Below are 17,159 nucleotides of genomic sequence, written 5' to 3'. Positions count from 1 at the left end.
TGTGGGCCATTTAGTACTATGCCTTCAGTCTCCTGGGGATATTTAGTCCCTCTGCTTTGCATTAAAGTTACTTTGATAGACCAGGTTAGAACTACCTTTTTAGGTGGTTGGATTTGTAATTCTGTGTTTTTGTTTTTATGTTTAATTGAGCTATCATAACATTTTTATTCGTACAGGTTAGGAACTGGCTATGATACAGACATTGAGCCTTCAGGCTTTTCTGGTTAAAGGTAAAAATATGAGTATTTTCCTCTTTTACTCGGGTTTCATTTTGACAGATGTCATTAAAGTAAACATTGCTGCATTATAAAAAGGATTTATAAGAACCAAGTGATGGCCTAGTAAGGTCAATACTCAAAACAAGGTTATCCTGGGCCACAAAGTAAGTTTGACACTTTGGATTTTTTAAAAAAATAGGATATCCCTTGCATTAAAATCTGTAATGTTTCTTCTTGAGAGTTGAGGGTGGTTTTTTAAGCACTAAGATAAATTTCTTTGTTTGGATGGTTTGCCATTAGGAAATTGATTTAGCACTAGGGATTTTGTATAACACTGCCAAATTATAAGGTTAATGAAGTCATGTTCACAAATGCATCCTGAGCATAGCACCTGCCACATAACACTTAATAACTATTTTTTGAGTGAATGAACGAATCATCTTTGATATAACTGTGGAAATAATACTACCTGGTTATTGATACGGGCAGCATCAGGGTTGATTGAGGGCGCCATCCTGGGTGTGTGGTCAACAGTGTTGCCATGAATATATGGCCCCTTTAAACTAATAAAAATAGGAGCAGAGCTGTAAGTTGTTGTTTTTTTGAGTCTGCCAGTTTTCAAGTCTATTTAATCATATAAAATGCCAATTTTACCAGTAAAATGGGGATAGCAACACAGACTTTGTTTATTGAGCTTAAGTAGCTGCCCTAAGATTAGATGAGGTATATAGAGTGGGAGAAAATACATACATTAAAATCAGTTATCTGACAGTGGACTTGTATCCAGAATTTTTAAAGAACTCTTACAACCTGGTAATAAAAAAAGCAACACAATTAAAAAATGGGCAAAGGACCTGAATAGACATTTCTCCAAAGAAGACTTATAAATTGTAAATAAGCTCATGAAAAGATGCTCAACATCATTAGTCATAGGGGTAAGCAAGTCAAAATCACAAAAGATAGCACTTCATACCAGCTATTTGGTTATAATCAAAGATAGATAATAACAAGTGTTGGTAAGAATGTGGTAAAAATTGGAATGAACGATCATACATTGCTGGTGGGAGAAAAGGAGGCAGCCACTTTGGAAAACAGCTTAGCAGTTCTTTAAAAAGTTTAAACATAGAGTTACCATATGTTACCCAGCAATTCCACTCCTAGGTCTATACCCAAGAGAACTCAAAACACACATCCACATAAACATTTACACACTAATGTTCATAGCAGCATTATTCCAGATAGTTAAACATAGAAACAACCCAAATGTCCATCAGCTGATGAAATGGATAAGCAAAATGTGGTGGCATATTTTTCACACAATCCAGTGGAATATTGTTTAGCATGAAAAAAGAATGAAGTACTGACACATGCTGCAACATGGATGAATTTCAAAACATGCTAAGAAGTCAGACACACAAATTGCCCTATGTTGTATGATTCCATTTATATGAAATGTCCAGAATAGGCCAATCTATAGGGACAGAAAGTAGATTAGTGGCCGGGAAGGGTTGGAGAAGGGAGATGGGGAATGACTGCTAATGCATAGAGAGTTTCTTTTTAGGATGATGGAAATGTTCTAAAAAATTGTTTGCGGTGATGGTTTTATAACCCTGTGAATATGCCAAAACCAGTAAATCATCTGCTATGAAAGGGTTAATTGCATAGTATGTGAATTACATCTCAATAAAGCTATTAAAAAAAAGAATAAATGAGGTAATGTGTGGGAATATACTTTGAGCTACTTGAGAAGATAATATTGTAGTTTGACTGTGAGGCCTTTAAATAGTAGCAGGATGACTTAGATATTTTCCCTTGCTTGCAGGTCTGTGATTTTTATGCCACGACTCAACTTTATAAGGCAATATAAAACTCAGCAATATAAAATATTGGGAATGTTGAAACATTAAATGAAAACTGCTTGGCTTACTGTTTTTATTTAATAGGATTTTCTGAATCTGTTAATTAGCAATAAGTAGAATGTCATTAAAGAATTAGGTTTTGAATTATAAAATTTTAGAGCTGGAAGAAACTTTAGAAGTCATGTATTCTAGGCCCCCTCATTTTGTTTTATAAGTGAGAGAAACGAGTCCTGTAGGGTAACTAAGGTTAACTAAGATGTCTTAGGTCACAGAGTTGTGTAAATTCTAGAACTGAGTCAGCGTTCTTTCTCTTGACTACCATTGGTTTTGGTGCTGTGATGGTATTAGCACTAGTAATACCAATAACAGCTATATAAATGTTTCCCCGTATCCTAGGCATTCTGTTTGGTACTTTATGTATATATTCTTGGTTACACAGATACCGTAGTTGATTCATTTTACCTGGTGTTAGTTTCCTATTGCTCCGTAACAAATTAAGAGAAACTTCATGGCTTAAAACAACACAAATTTATTATCCTACAGTTCTGGAGGTCAGAAACCCAAAATGGGTGTTACTGAGTGTTGGCAGGACAGCATTCCTTCCTGGAGGTTTTAGGGGAGATCAGTTTTCTTGTTTTTTCCAGCTTCTAGAGGCTGCCCACATTCTGTGGCTTGTGGCCCTCCTTCCATCTACAGAGTCAGTGGTGGTGGGTCAAGTCTCACAGGCAGTCTTTGGTTCTGACTCTTACACTTCTCTCTTTTCCCTTGAAGACCCTTGTGGTTCCTGTGGGTTCACCTGGGTATTCCAGGATAGTCTCCTTATTTTAAGGTCAGTTGATTAGCAACCTTAATCCTGGTTGCCATGTAACATAATGTATTCACAGATTCCAGGGATTAGGATGTGGATATTCTTGAAGGGGATTTGGGTGCCTACTGTGCCTACCACATTCTGTTAAGTAAAGAGATTTAGGATCAGAGAGGTTAAGTAAGTCATTCAGAGTTGCAATATGAGCAACGAAAACGCCAGTGTTTTAACCCATGACTGTTATTTAGCATATCTTTTATGATTACATGGTCTTTTCCACAAATGCTGTTTCATCCTGGTCTGGCAAAGTAAATAGGACCCTGAGCAGTGTTCAGATAGTAAATAGCTCTTTCTTACTAAAGTAAAATCACATTTCCCTTAATAGTATTAAGAAACAAATTATATTAATATGGAACAATTAAAAGCATGGTGGAGGAGTATATTTATTGTTATGGAAACATGTTTATGACTCATCAAGTGTTTCAGTTCATTAAGCCCCTCCCCCCACTCCTCTCTGTTCCTTAGTTCCCTTCTGTCATCAGTTTTTCCTTCTCCAGCCCTAGCTGCCCCAATTCAGATTGCTGTCCTGCAGATTCCCTTATTCCTTTGCACCTCTCTGATCTCTCCCATCTGGCAAAGCCAGAGGACTGGAGGAGCCCAACTAACTGCCTGTTGGTTTCGCTTGAGTGATGTATACAGCAGCCTCATTTGCCTGGCAGCCTTCCCACGTGCCTCTGTTCTCTTACGCCCACAGCACACCTCCTCCATTCTTTCAAACCTTACCCCTGACCGGTGTCACTTGCCATCTTAGCCCTTTTCCCTGGAGTGGACCACTGTCGAGTGTTGCTTCCTTTCAGGAACACTCTTCTCTTGGCCTTTGGCCCACCATCCTTTCCTGCATTGCCTTTTCCCATTCTGGCTGACCCTTTTCAGTCTTCTGTGTTCGTTCTTCCACTTTTACCTGACTGCTGGAAGAGGAGCTCCTCAAGGTTTCTTATTTTTCTCACCTTGTACTTCTGGTTTTAAATATGATCTATTTGACTGCGTCTCCCGTATTTATTTCTCTAGCGTACATTTTCTCAGCCTCAGCACCTAGTGACATTTTAGATGGGGTAAATTTTTGTCAGGGGGCTGTCTTGTGCACCGTACGATGTATCGCAACAGCATCTCTGGCTTCTACCCACTAGATGCCAGTAGAACCCCCTCTATCCCACAAGTGGCAACCAAAAATGTGTCACACATTGCGGAGTGTTTCCTGGGGGGCAGAATCATCCCCAGGTGAGAGCCATTTGTCTAGCCTAAAGCTCTTGTCTGAGGATCTTGAGGATAATGCCTTTCTGGCAGCTCCCCTGGAATGTCTCCTAGGCATCTCATATTTAACGTGACCAAAGTAGACTCCTGTTATTTCTTTCTGGTACACTCTTCCTCCAGCTTTCCTCATTTCATTTATGGCCTTGCAGGTCATTGGAAATACTTGGCTTTTATTTTGAGTGAATTAGGGAGCTATCAGAGGGCTTGGGGCTAGGAAATGATAGATCACTATTGAGAAGAGACTATGAATTAGAAGGTTGAAGCAGGAACACTTGCTAAGAAATGCTGTGGTGATCCAGGTAGAAAGATGGTGTAGTAGCTTGGACCAGGGTGGTAATAGAGGGGACGGTAAGAAGTGGTATCTTTGGATTAAATCTTCAATACAGATATCCCTTGGAAGAAGAATACATTGTATTATCATGAGATTAGTATCTTAGAGTGATTTGTTTATCAGGTATTTGCTGAAAACTTCCAGGAAACAGGTTTTGGTGGATCAGAGTGAGAAGAGTGTAGCCAAAGCCCAGGAACTTGTGGGGATACTTGAATGACTTCAGGCCAGAACAGGCAGTAAAGTGAGAGTCTCCACAGGAGGAGTAAGGAGGAAGTCCAATAAAGCCAGGTACACTTCCCAGTCTTCCCTGTGGCAGGCCCTATCGCTGTGAAACAAGTACCTATGGCAGGGTGGATAGAACAAATGGAAGTCAGGAGATTTGCCTTGACTAGACATTGGAAGCAAGTCATCTTGGGCTATAAGCTAAAGTGAGGTGGCCATTGGCATCTGGGGTGTACATTTTGTACAAGATTGCCTTATATGTAGTGGAACACTTCAGATCTGTGGTTCCTCACTGGTAGCAATGTGTGCTCCCTCATTGTGACATCTAGAATGTGTCCTCCCCCCTCCAATTTCCAAACTCCCGTGGGAGTCAGATGTGCTCAACTGCAAACCACTTGACCAAGCCCCCCTTTCTAATTTTAAAATTGCCTGCCATAACATCAAGTCAAAAGGCTATGGCATGCCAAGCCCTCAAAGAAAATGCAGGTTGTTTCTAGTTTTGGGGATGTAGAAGGTATAGGACTGAAATGTTGCCAGCAGTACTTCAAAATTAGCCCTGGTTTTTATTGCTGATGGATCCCTTAAGTATTTTGTGTCCTTATATGTACCTTAAAATATTAATTCTTATTTCTTTCATAGAGGATGTGGCTGTTTCAGGGCCATCTCTAAACATAGTGCATAGGACACCTGCTCCAGCTGTTCTCTTCCCAGCATTGGTAGTTAGGTAAGGGAATTTGAATATAATAAATGTCCAATGTAGGCAATATCTACAAATCAAATTATTTTTCTAATTCTTGCAAACAAATGTTCCAACATCTCTTTTTAGTCATGAAACTGTATTTTTGAGCTTTGGATGTCATGTAGTTGTAAAACTTAGACCATGCAAAGAAATGTACATTGAAACTTTTTAATAAAAAGACCTAAAAAAAAAAAGAAAAAAGAAATGAAGAGTTTGTATGCAAAGGAATTCCTTAGCTGTATTTTGGCAAAGGGAACGGGAGTAGGATAGATGGAGGGAGATTAATGGCTATATGTGAATGTTTGTGTACATCATGTCTTTATCAGGTCTAGCTGGTATCAAGAGCTAAATATTTTTACGGTCACACTTTAGAAAACTCAGTAGAAAATAGAATATAGGGGCTCCTGGGTGGCTCAGTTGGTTAAGCGTCTGACTCTTGATTTCGGCTCAGGTCATGATCTCAGTGTCATGAAGTCGAGCCCCACGTCAGGCTCTGCGCTCAGTGGGGAGTCTGCTTCTCTCTCCCTCTCCCTCTGCCCCTCCCCCCATGCTTGCGTGTGCGCGCTCTCTCTCTCAAATAAATAAATAAATATTAAAAAAGAAAAGGGAATGTAATATTTATCAGATTAGTGATAACTCAGTAACTCAGTACGATAACTCAGTATTGGAGCAGTGAAAAACTCACCAAAGAATCGGTCAACAGTGTGAATATATAACATTTAAGACCTATAAATCATAGACTGGGGGAAATGCTCGTATCAGGTGTGACTAAGGGTTAATATCTGTAATACCTGAAGAGTTCTCTTAAACTTAATGAGGAAAAAAATATCAAGACTTAGTACATACATGGACAGAAAATTTTAACAGTTAGATGAGCAATACAATTAGTAATAAAAATGTTGGCATATGTTCATCATCACAGGTGATCAAAGAAATGCATTTTAAATCTACCTTGAGTCACCCTTTCTATTCTCTTGAAAGTACTGGAAATTAAAATAACTCCCAGTTCTGGTGAGGTTTTAATGGAGTGGGCGCTGTTCACGTTTAGTTGTTTCTTGGGCTGTACTCTCAGCCACTGCCTTTCTCTGTGTGTGATTTTAGGTTCTTATGCCTTGTCCATATTGCATTTCCCCCCTCTTCCTCCTGACCTCCTGTGGACTTCTCATCCTTTGAGAGCAGCACTCAGATGGAGCGGCATCCCACCCCGCTTAGCAGTGCTGGTGAGCCATCCTTGATGTGCGTTCAGCACTCCACTGCAGTGCTGGGTATATGCGTCAACCCCTGCCACTTGAGTTGGGGTTCTTGAGATTAGGGGTGGTCTGGTGTCTCAGGGCCTGGCACACAACAGTTGTTCAATAAATGCTGAACTGAATTAATGAAACTTGATGAATGTTTTAATGAACTACAGGTATGTCAAGATGATAAAATAATGTGGTCACTGAAAGTATAATTAGGAGTATAATCTATGGCAGAATTTTATAACTGGTTACAAAATGGTATGTTTAGTGTGATTTAACCACATTTGAAAAGTAATATGCAAAAAATGAAATGTTAATGATTTTAAATTACAGATAATAATTTTCTTTATTATATAAAGATAAGTTTTTTTAAATTTTTTTATTGTTATGTTAATCACCATAATTACATCATTAGTTTTTGATGTAGTGTTCCATGATTCATTGTTTGTGCATAACACCCAGTGCTCCATGCAGAATGTGCCCTCCTCAATACCCACCACCAGGCTAACCCATCCTCCCACCCCCCTCCCCTCTAGAACCCTCAGTTTGTTTTTCAGAGTCCATCATCTCTCATGGTTCGTCTCCCCCTCCGATTCCCCTCCTTCATTCTTCCCCTCCTGCTATCTTCTTCTTCTTCTTTTTTTTCTTAACATATATTGCGTTATTTGTTTCAGAGGTACAGATCTGTGATTCAACAGTCTTGCACAATTCACAGCGCTCACCATAGCACATACCCTCCCCAATGTCTATCACCCAGCCACCCCATCTCTCCCACCCCCCACCACTCCAGCAACCCTCAGTTTGTTTCCTGAGATTAAGAATTCCTCATATCAGTGAGGTCATATGATACATGTCTTTCTCTGATTGACTTATTTCGCTGAGCATAACACCTTCCAGTTCCATCCACGTCATTGCAAATGGCAAGATCTCATTCCTTTTGCTGGCTGCATAATATTCCATTGTATATATATATACCACATCTTCTGTGGTGTGGTATAAAAAGATAAATTTTTAATCTTTATGATAAAATATATAATTTTTAAAGTCAACTGGCAGACTTATCTCCCCCTCTCCTCATCAAAGGCTAAACTCTTCTTCTTGTCTAATTAAATTATATGGCTTAACTATGGCAGGGTGGACCTACCCAGATTGTGGGCTCACAGTGGTAGCTGCATTTATGTGACTGTGAATTAAGTCTCCAAGCATATTTAAACTTTTACTATGCTTGGGTGTATCTAGCTTGAGAGGTATTTTCATTTCGTTTCATTTCCTAAATGATTCCATCTTTTAGATATATGGTACTTAGTATTTTATAGTTTATAAAGGTATTCACGTTATCAGTGAGAAGTTCTACAGCTTTTGATGATGTCAGATGTAAATGGTAATTGACTTCTTTTATATTTTTTGAGTATCTACCATCTGTCAGTGACTGAGATACAGAGTGCCTTCAGGGAAGTCCTTGTCTGGCAGGGAAGATAGGCAGCCATGATCAGGTGATGAACATATGGTGGGGTGCAAGGGGAGGGGGAATCAGTTATTTACCAAGAAAATTGGCAAGATAAGATGACTCTCTTTTTTTTTTTCCAGTGAGTTGATTCTTGAGCAGGACTTTAGAAGATGAGCAAGATTTTTGCCAAAAGGAGGAAAAAAGGAAAGCATGAACAGAAAGGGGGAGGTGTGGAAGTACATGATGTGTGCAGAAGCCACTGAAAGACTTTAGAGAGGGATATGACATGATCATATTTGTATTTTGGAAAGAAAACTGAGGTCAGTATGGAGAATGATTGTTGTGCAGAGACACCAGAAGAGTGGTTCTCAGTCTTTGCGCTTTTATTTTTGCATGCCTTCCCATATGTATGCATCCCTAGATTTTGATTGCAACATAGGTAAGACAAGTTTTCTATTATGCACAGTTCTGGTCAGCCAACCATATGGCTTTTCCCAAATTAGCTGTACAACAGAGTGTCTCTTATGAACTTCTGGATGAGAACCAGTGGATTAGAGGAATGAGATCAACTAAGAGGTCATTGCAATGTTCCAGACAGGAGGTGACAGCTTAAATCAGGGCAGTAACAGAAATAGTTGGGAAGGAATATATATGAGACGTTTTCCTGTGGACTTGATACGTGGGGGTAAGGAGAAAAAGGAATTTATAGATCAGTGTTTCTCAGATTTTAATATGTACATGAATTGCCTGGGGATTTTGTTAAAAGGTAAATTCTAATTCAGTAGGTCTGGGGTGGGGCACAATCTTGTGTTTCTAAAAATATTACAGGTGATGAACAACAAGCACTGTTGGTCCATGGACCAATAAGTAACAAGAGTGAGAGAACTTGAGTGTCAGGTTCTAGTATCCAGATGGTAATGTCATTATCTGAAACGGGGAACACAGGAGAAAAGAAACGTTGGAGTGAAGTCCTTATGGGACATTCAGGTATAAAATTGTAGATGCCTGGAAATTTAGATTTTTAAGGCAAGAGACAAATCAGGCCTAGCGATACAAATTTGGGAATTAGCATTTCATCGATTGTAGTAAAAGCCATAAGAATGAATAACATTACCTTAGCATAGTACCCTCTAGTTCCATCCACGTCATTGCAAATGGCAAGATTTCATTCTTTCTTTTTTTTTTTTTAAGATTTCATTCTTTCTGATGGCTGAGTAATATTCCATTGTATATGTATACCTCATCTTTATCCATTCATCTGTTGATGGACGTAAATAAGTCAGAGAAAGACAAATACCATATGATTTTACTCATATATGAAATTTAAGAAATAAAACATGACCATGGGGAAGGGAAGGAAAAATAAAATAAGACAAAAACAGAGAAGGAGGCAAATCATAAGAGACTCTTAACTATAGGAAACAAACAGGGTTGCTGGAGGGAAGATGGGTGGGGAGATGGGGTAACTGGGTGACGGGCATTAAGGAGGGCACATGAAGTAATGACCACTGGGTGTTGTATGCAACTGATGAATCACTAAATTCTACCTCTGAAATTAATAATATAGTATATGATAATTAAATTGAATTAAAAAAACAAAACAAAAGAATGAATGACATTACCTACAAGAAAAAGATAATATTAGAATATATACTTCTGTTTGCTAGAATTTTAGTGCTCTATTTAAGTTACTTTATAAACTAGCAATGGGGAAGAAATTGGATAGGTAGCCTCCTCTCTATGAACAATGTGTAGGTAGAAATTCAGGAGTGGAGAAATCTTTGGAAAACTGCGTTGTCTCCTGGTAGTGACCATAGATCAGGTTACGTACTCCATGGTCAGGTTAAAAACAAATTGAAGTACCTTGTTATGTAAATTCATTCATACAAAAAAATATATATTAAACATCTTCAAAATGCCAGCTACTCATCTATGCTCTAGGTTTAAAATTGTAGCAAGTAAGATGTATCCCCCAAATACGGAGATTACAGGGAGGCTAAGCAAAGTGATTACAATACAGTGGGAGAAATGCTGGTGAGGAGTGCAGCAGGAACAAGTGATGCAGTGTGGGGAGGAGGAACCGTCTTCTTGAGGAAGTATCATTTAAGCTGAGATGAGAAGGCTGAGGAAGGTGACCTGGAAGAGGTCCTCCCCGGAGGGCATGACTGCAGCAACTACAAGGGGAAAAGACCCTGCAGGTTGAAGGAGGGCAGTGTGGCCAACCCAGAGAACGTGCAGTGTGGAGAGTAACGATGAGGTTGGAGAGGTGAATAGACTCCATGGCTAGGCCCACCCTCCTGGGACTTGGGAGAGGGTGGAGGGAGAAAATCATGTATTTTCCAAAGGAAAAAGTATTATTCTGTCTGGGTGTAGTTCAAACAATAGTCTTATGCGTATGGTTTTATAAGGGTTTTATGGACTGGCCCAGTAATGGAATGACTCACAGTAACATTGTTTCTATAGGAAAAACGTTTTGGGCTTCAAAACCTGTCTTAAAACTTAACTTCCAATTTTGTTTTTCTCCATTTGGGGACTGCTTGGATAGGCATACAATTCTAGTGCTTTTTGTTATTTGTGCTCAAATTTACTTTCTCTAGTGTTTATCTACATGCTACAGTGTTGATTTTCTACCCCTTGATATGAATCAAAGTTATCATTCCACAGATGCAGTTAAAATATTTTCTTTTCTTGAACAGATTTAGAAAATGTATGGAAATAAAAATAGAAATCTTTTTATACATTGTTTGGTTTTCAGAGTGTTTGTTCTTTCAAGTTAAGGGTTCCCTCTGTAAACTGTATTGTGGTATAGTGTTATATACCAAGAAAGTTTGAAAAATGAAGCTGACATGAAAATTGATATAAATAGAAAGTAGAAGATATTGGTATGATTTCACTGTTGAAGTCAAATGGACTGCAGAAGGTAAACAATACAAGGATAAAATTCCTAGCTTTTAAAAATACTTTAATAACCATGAGCTTATCACCATCATCTTCCTCATGACTATTGTTATCATTAGAAATACTAAATATTTTAAAGTAGAAAAGAGCTGTTAAGGCAGTCCCTTTATAAAATAGATCTATATGAGCTTCATTTTGTTTAATAAATGAAACTTTAGTCTGAAACTCCCTCAAATTCCCATGTCTCCAATAGGCAAAGTTAATTTCATTTATACCCATCTCAGTGAAAATGTCTTTCTGTATCAGAATGCTTTCAGCTGGCAAGTAATGGAAGACTGAACTGAAACTGAAAATAATAAGTAAATTTTACGATCTCATATAACTAGAAATTTGGAAGAAAGATGGTTTTATAGTTGGTTCATGTAGCAGCTAACTGCTGTCATTAGGCTCTCAGGATCGATCTTTCCATTCTAACATCCTGGATGAGTTAGCTTTTGTCCTCAGGCTTGTCCCCTCTTGGTCTGAAGATGGCAGGCAGCTTTAGCTCTAAGATTCATATCCTCATATCCAAGCACCTAAGATTATAAGAAAGGAAGGTGTCTCTTGTCTTGTACAGCAGCAGTTCAGCTGCTATAATAAAATACTATAGACTGGGTGGCTTAAACAACAAACATTTATTTTGCACAGATCTGGGAAGTCCAAGATCAAGTTGCCTGAAAATTCTTGGTGAGGGCCTCTTTCTGCCTTGAGGACAACCACCTTTTTGCTGTTTCCTCACATGGCAGAGAGAAAGCTTTCTAGTCTCTTTCTCATTTTGTAAGAACACTAATACCATTTTGGGGGCTCCTCATCACCTGATGTAACCTTAACTACCTCCCAGAGGCCCTACCTCCAAATACCATCACATTGGGGATTAGGGCTTCAACCTGTGAATTTTTGGGGGTGGGGAGCACAAAAATTCAGGCCATAGCATTTCTTTTATGTCTTTTTGTAGAGTGAAAAAAGCTTAGCAGGCTTCACTACCTGAACGTACATCATATAACCCATTTCTAAACCAGTCCAGGCAAGGGGTATAGAAGTCCTATGATTTCCTTAAACTAGTCAAGATTTGTGGCCCTCCAAACCTCCCAGAGAAGAACTAAATTAGGATTCTGTTTTCCAGGAAGGAGAGTGGACTGGGAAGGCAACCACTGGTGTCTGGCATACCTCCCAAGGCCAGTTCCTCTGCCTGGGCTCTGAATCATTTTATTCCTTTTGGAGGACTTTTTTCTGTTAGTAATTTTTTTTTTTTTAAATCACCTCTTCTTGTTCTCTTCAGGCTATATTGAAAGAAGAGTCTGCATGTGCTCTCTCTTCTAATAGTGTATTCCTTAAATCTTCTGTGATTGGGATTCTGCTCCTCCTACAATTAACCTTTCCCCTCTGTCAGTATCACTGCCCACTTGATTGCCTGATTCTTTGCCAGTATTACCAGTAATGTTTGGCAAGACCAGTGGTTCTGCAGGTTTAGCATACACCAGAATCTTCTGGAGGGTGATTAAAAATATAGATTGCTGGGCTCCATCCCTAGAGTTTTTAATTCAGTAAGTCTGAGCTGGGGCTTGTAGATTTGAGCCTTTTTTTTTTTTTTTGGTATTATTGATTTTACTGACTACTGCCTTCTTCCTGGGTTTACAAAACTCAAAATTGCCTCTCAAACCTGCACTTCTTGTTCTTCCTGTATTCTGTTTTATTGATGAATACCAGTGTCCTTTTTCTCAAGTAAGGAACTGGAACACTGGATTTTTATTCTTCCTTATCCCCATATACAGTCAATTCATGTTTCGTACTCTAAACACCCCTCAAGTGCATCATTTTGTCACCATCTCTATTGTCTCTGCTTGAGTTTGAGCAATTCTTTTCACTTGTGCTACTAGAATGCTCTAACGCGCTCATCCTATATTCTATCTCAGATTTTCTCTTTATACTTCATGCTGTTGCAGAGTGATTTTTTTAAATGCAAATCTGATCACATTATTCCTGAGCTCAGAATTCTTTAGGCTCCTGTACCTTCCAGATAAAATCCAGTCTCCATCCCATGCAAGCAAAGAGCTTCAGGATTGAGTCTCTACCCACCTGTCTAGTGTTCTTTTCTCCCCTCTTCTCTTTTACTGTATTTCAATACTGAACTTGCTTCAATTCTGAGTTCTCTTGGGTTTTTGAGCCTTTGCATGTTTTCTCCTTGCCTGAAACACTTCTCTTTCCTCCTTGACTGCTTTGATAGGTCCTACTTATCTTCTAAGACTTAGCTTAGGGATGCCTCTCTGTTGCTTCACTTCCCTGATGCCTTTTCTTTTCTATTCCTGGGAATTAGGTGTTCCTTTTCTGTGCAACCATATAGGTATATAAATGGTACTCATTTAGCACTTAATCACTGTTCAGTTCTGCAGGTTTATTGGGTGCTTGCTCTCTCTAGACTATAATTTAATTAAGGACAAAGATTATACTTTTCATCTGTTTCGTAATATAGCACCTAACATAATAAGAAATGTTTGTCAAGTGACTGAAAGTTAAGGACCATTTTTAGTGATAAAAACTGGTTATAAAAATAAAATCTGAAGAACTTAGGACTGGGGAACAAATAGGGTGACAGAAACACCTTAGACTTTAGTTGGGTTTGTTCAAGATTCTGGTAGAATTCATGGTTCTTACAGTTTGTGGCTGAGCAGGGATAGGGATTGTTGATAGATTATAGAAAGCATTTGAGTGATGATCACATTAGGTTGCCTTTTTTATTCCCTTGAGAGTTTCGATGAAATCTGGAAATAGGACTGCTGTTAAGAGTTCTTCGGCCCATTAAAAAGTCTGTCCAGTAAGATGAGCACAAATGATACCAAAATTTTCTTATATATATATGTTTACATATATACATACATACATATATATTATATATATGTATATATATTATATATGTATGCGTATGTGTGTGTGTGTGTATATATATACTCCCTATTTATTTCATTGATTTTTGAGAAATTTATGCAAACTTAAAAAAAATTTATTTATTTATATTATAAAGCTGCCATCTCTGTGATATATAGATTTTATTTTTAATATTTTAAAGGTTAGCTTATTTATCCACTGTTTTTGAAAATATATATCCACCAAAAATTTCATAGTGGTTGTATGCTCTAAGCCTGCATTGTCTATGTGGTAGCCATCAACCACCTGTGGCTATTTAAATTTGAATTTAAACTAGTTAGAATTAAATTAATAATTCACTTCCCAAATCATGCTAGCCACATTTCAGGTGCTCAATAATTGGATTGGACAGTACAGATATAGGATGGAAACAATGGCTTTGAATGACATATTAGACCAGATGAACTTAACAGATATATATACAGAATATCCCATCCCCAAACACCATGATACATATTCAAGTGTACATGGAACATTCTCCAGGATAGAGCATGTGTTAGGCCACAGAATAAGTTTCAAATTTAAGAAGATTGAAATCACATCAAGCATTTTTTTCCAACCACAGAAGTATAAAACTAGAAATTACAAGAAGAAAACCGGAAAAAACCCACAAACACATGGAGGCTGAACAGCATGTTACTAAACAATTAGTGGGTCAATGAAGAAATCAAAGACGAATTAAAAAAACACATGTAGACAAGTGAAAATGGAAACATAACAGTTCAAAATCTTTGGGACCCACCAAAAGCAGTTCTAAGAGAAAGGTTTATGGTAATAAAGTCCTAGATAAAGAAACAAGGAAAATCTCAAATAAGCAATCTAACCTTACACTTAAGGGGCCTGAAAAAAACCAAAGCCCAAAATTAGTAGAAGGAAGGAAATAATAAAGATCAGAACAGAAATAAATGAAATAGAGACTAAAAAAAAGTAGACCCATGAAACCAAGAGCTGGTTCTTTGAAAAGATAAATAAAATTGATAAACCTTTAGCCAGAATCAAGAAAAAAAGAGAGGACTCAAATAAAATTAGAAATGAAAGGGGAGGAATAACTGACACCATATAAAGGTCTTGACATGACATCATATAAAGGTCATGACATCATGAAATACAAAAGATCGTAAGAGACTACTATGAAAAATTATATGCCAACAAGTTGGATAACATAGAAGAAATGGGTGAATTCCTAGAAACATAATCTTCCAAAACTGAATCAGGAAGAAATAGAAAATTTGAACAGATTAATTACTAGTAATGAATTAGTAATCAAAAATCTACCAACAAACAAAAGTTCAGGACCATTGGATTCACAGGTGAGTTCTACCAAACATTTAAAGAAAAGTGGGGCGCCTGGGTGGCTCAGTTGGTTAAGCGACTGCCTTCAGCTCAGGTCATGATCCCAGAGTCCTGGGATCGAGTCCCGCATCGGGCTCCCTGCTCTGCGGGGAGCCTGCTTCTCCCTCTCCCACTCCCCCTGCTTGTGTTCCCTCTCTCGCTGTGTCTCTCTCTGTCAAATAAATAAAATCTTCAAAAAAAAAAAAAAAAAAGAAAAGTTAATGCTGATTCTTACTAAACTATTTCAAGAAATAGAAGAAGAAGGAAAACTGCCAAATTAATTTTATGAGGCCAGCATTACCCTAATACCAAAACCAGACAAAGACACTACAAAAAAAGAAAACTACAGGCCAGTAATCCCTGATGACCATAGATGCAAAAATCCTCAACAAATTATTATCAAACCAAGTTCAATAATATATTAAAAGGATCATTTACGACGATGATGTGGGATTTATTCCAGGGGTGCAGGGAGGGTTCAGTATCTGCAAATCATTCAACATGATTCATCACATTAACAAGACGAAGGGTAAAAACCACATGATCATCTCAATAGAGCATTTAACAACATTCAACATCTGTTCATGATAAAAATTCTCCACAAAGAGAGTTTTAGAGGGAATATACCTCAACATAATGAAGACTGTATATGACAAACCCACAGCTAACATTATCTCAGTTGCAAAAACTGAAAGCTTTATAAGACAAGGATGTCTGCATTCACCACTTTCATTCAACATATACTGGAAGTCCTAGCTACAGCAATCAAACAAAAAGAAATAAAAGGCATCCAAATTGGTAAGGAAGAAGTAAAACTCACCAGTTGCAGATGACATGATACTATATATAGAAAATCCCAAAAAACTATTAGAACTGATAAAAGAATTCAGTAAATTTACACAATACAAATTAATATACAAAAATCTGTTGCATTTCTATACACTAATAACAAACTAGCACAAAAAGATATTAAGAAGACAATCCCATTTAAAATTGCAGCAAAAATAATAAGATACCTAGGAATAAATTTAACCAAAGAGGCAAAAGACCTATATTCTGAAAACTGAAGACACTGATAAAAGAAATTGAAGATGACTCAAACAAATGGAAAGGTACACCATACTCTTGGATTGGAAGAATTGATATTGTTAAATATCTATAGTACCCAAAACAATCTACAGATTCAAGCAGTTCCTATCAAAATACCAACAATGTTTTCCATAGAACTACAACAAATAATTGTAAAATTTCCACCTTATATAATTACAAATTTTTTCTTTGTTGTGTACGGCTGATATTTTTAGTCATTTTTATTTTTTTTTGAGAATCTTTAAGTACTAAGTAATACATTGTAGGTGGGTATATAATGGTGATTAAAACAGACCTACTCCCTGTCCTCAAGGAAATTACAATGTAATAGATGAGGCAAGACAGACAATGAACACATCAATAAAATTTATAATTACAAAAAAAATCCTAAAATTTGTATACAACTACTAAAGACCTCAAATAGCCAAAAAAAAAAATCTTGAGAAAGAAAAATAAAACTTTCTAGAAATATTAAAATCCCAGATTTCAAGATACACTACAAAGCTATAGTAATCAAAACAATATGGTACTGGCACACACGCGCGAGCACACACACACACACACACAGACACGACACATAGATCAATGGACTAGGATAGAAAGAAACCCAAGCTTATATGGTCAATTAATCTATGATGAAGGAGGAAAATATGCAATGGGGAAAAAAAATCTCTTCAATAAATGGTATTGGGAAAACTGGATAGCTACA

General features: G+C 37.5%; 1 protein-coding gene across 9 annotated transcripts in view; it reads left to right on the top strand.

Annotated features, from left to right (window-relative positions):
• The window catches only part of ZNF438 (zinc finger protein 438), a 190,663-nt gene that overhangs the window by 18,147 nt on the left and 155,357 nt on the right, over nt 1-17,159 (top strand). For 3 of the 9 annotated variants that reach the window (XM_064591891.1, XM_064591890.1, XM_054507307.2), the window contains one exon: nt 177-230. The exons of the other annotated variants lie outside the window; for them this stretch is intronic. In XM_064591891.1, coding sequence (XP_064447961.1) covers nt 191-230 — 40 coding nt within the window. In that variant the 5' untranslated portion in view covers nt 177-190. The remainder of the gene's footprint in view (nt 1-176; nt 231-17,159) is intronic. 9 annotated transcript variants of the gene reach the window in all.

This window comes from Mirounga angustirostris, unplaced genomic scaffold (assembly GCF_029215605.1).
Source record: "Mirounga angustirostris isolate CCGP_5_RB_7025 unplaced genomic scaffold, mMirAng1.0.hap1 SCAF_5, whole genome shotgun sequence".
In the NCBI taxonomy this organism is placed as follows: Eukaryota; Metazoa; Chordata; class Mammalia; order Carnivora; family Phocidae; genus Mirounga; species Mirounga angustirostris.
The sequence above is the reverse complement of the archived record's forward strand: the minus strand, read 5'-3'. Positions and strand labels throughout refer to the sequence as shown.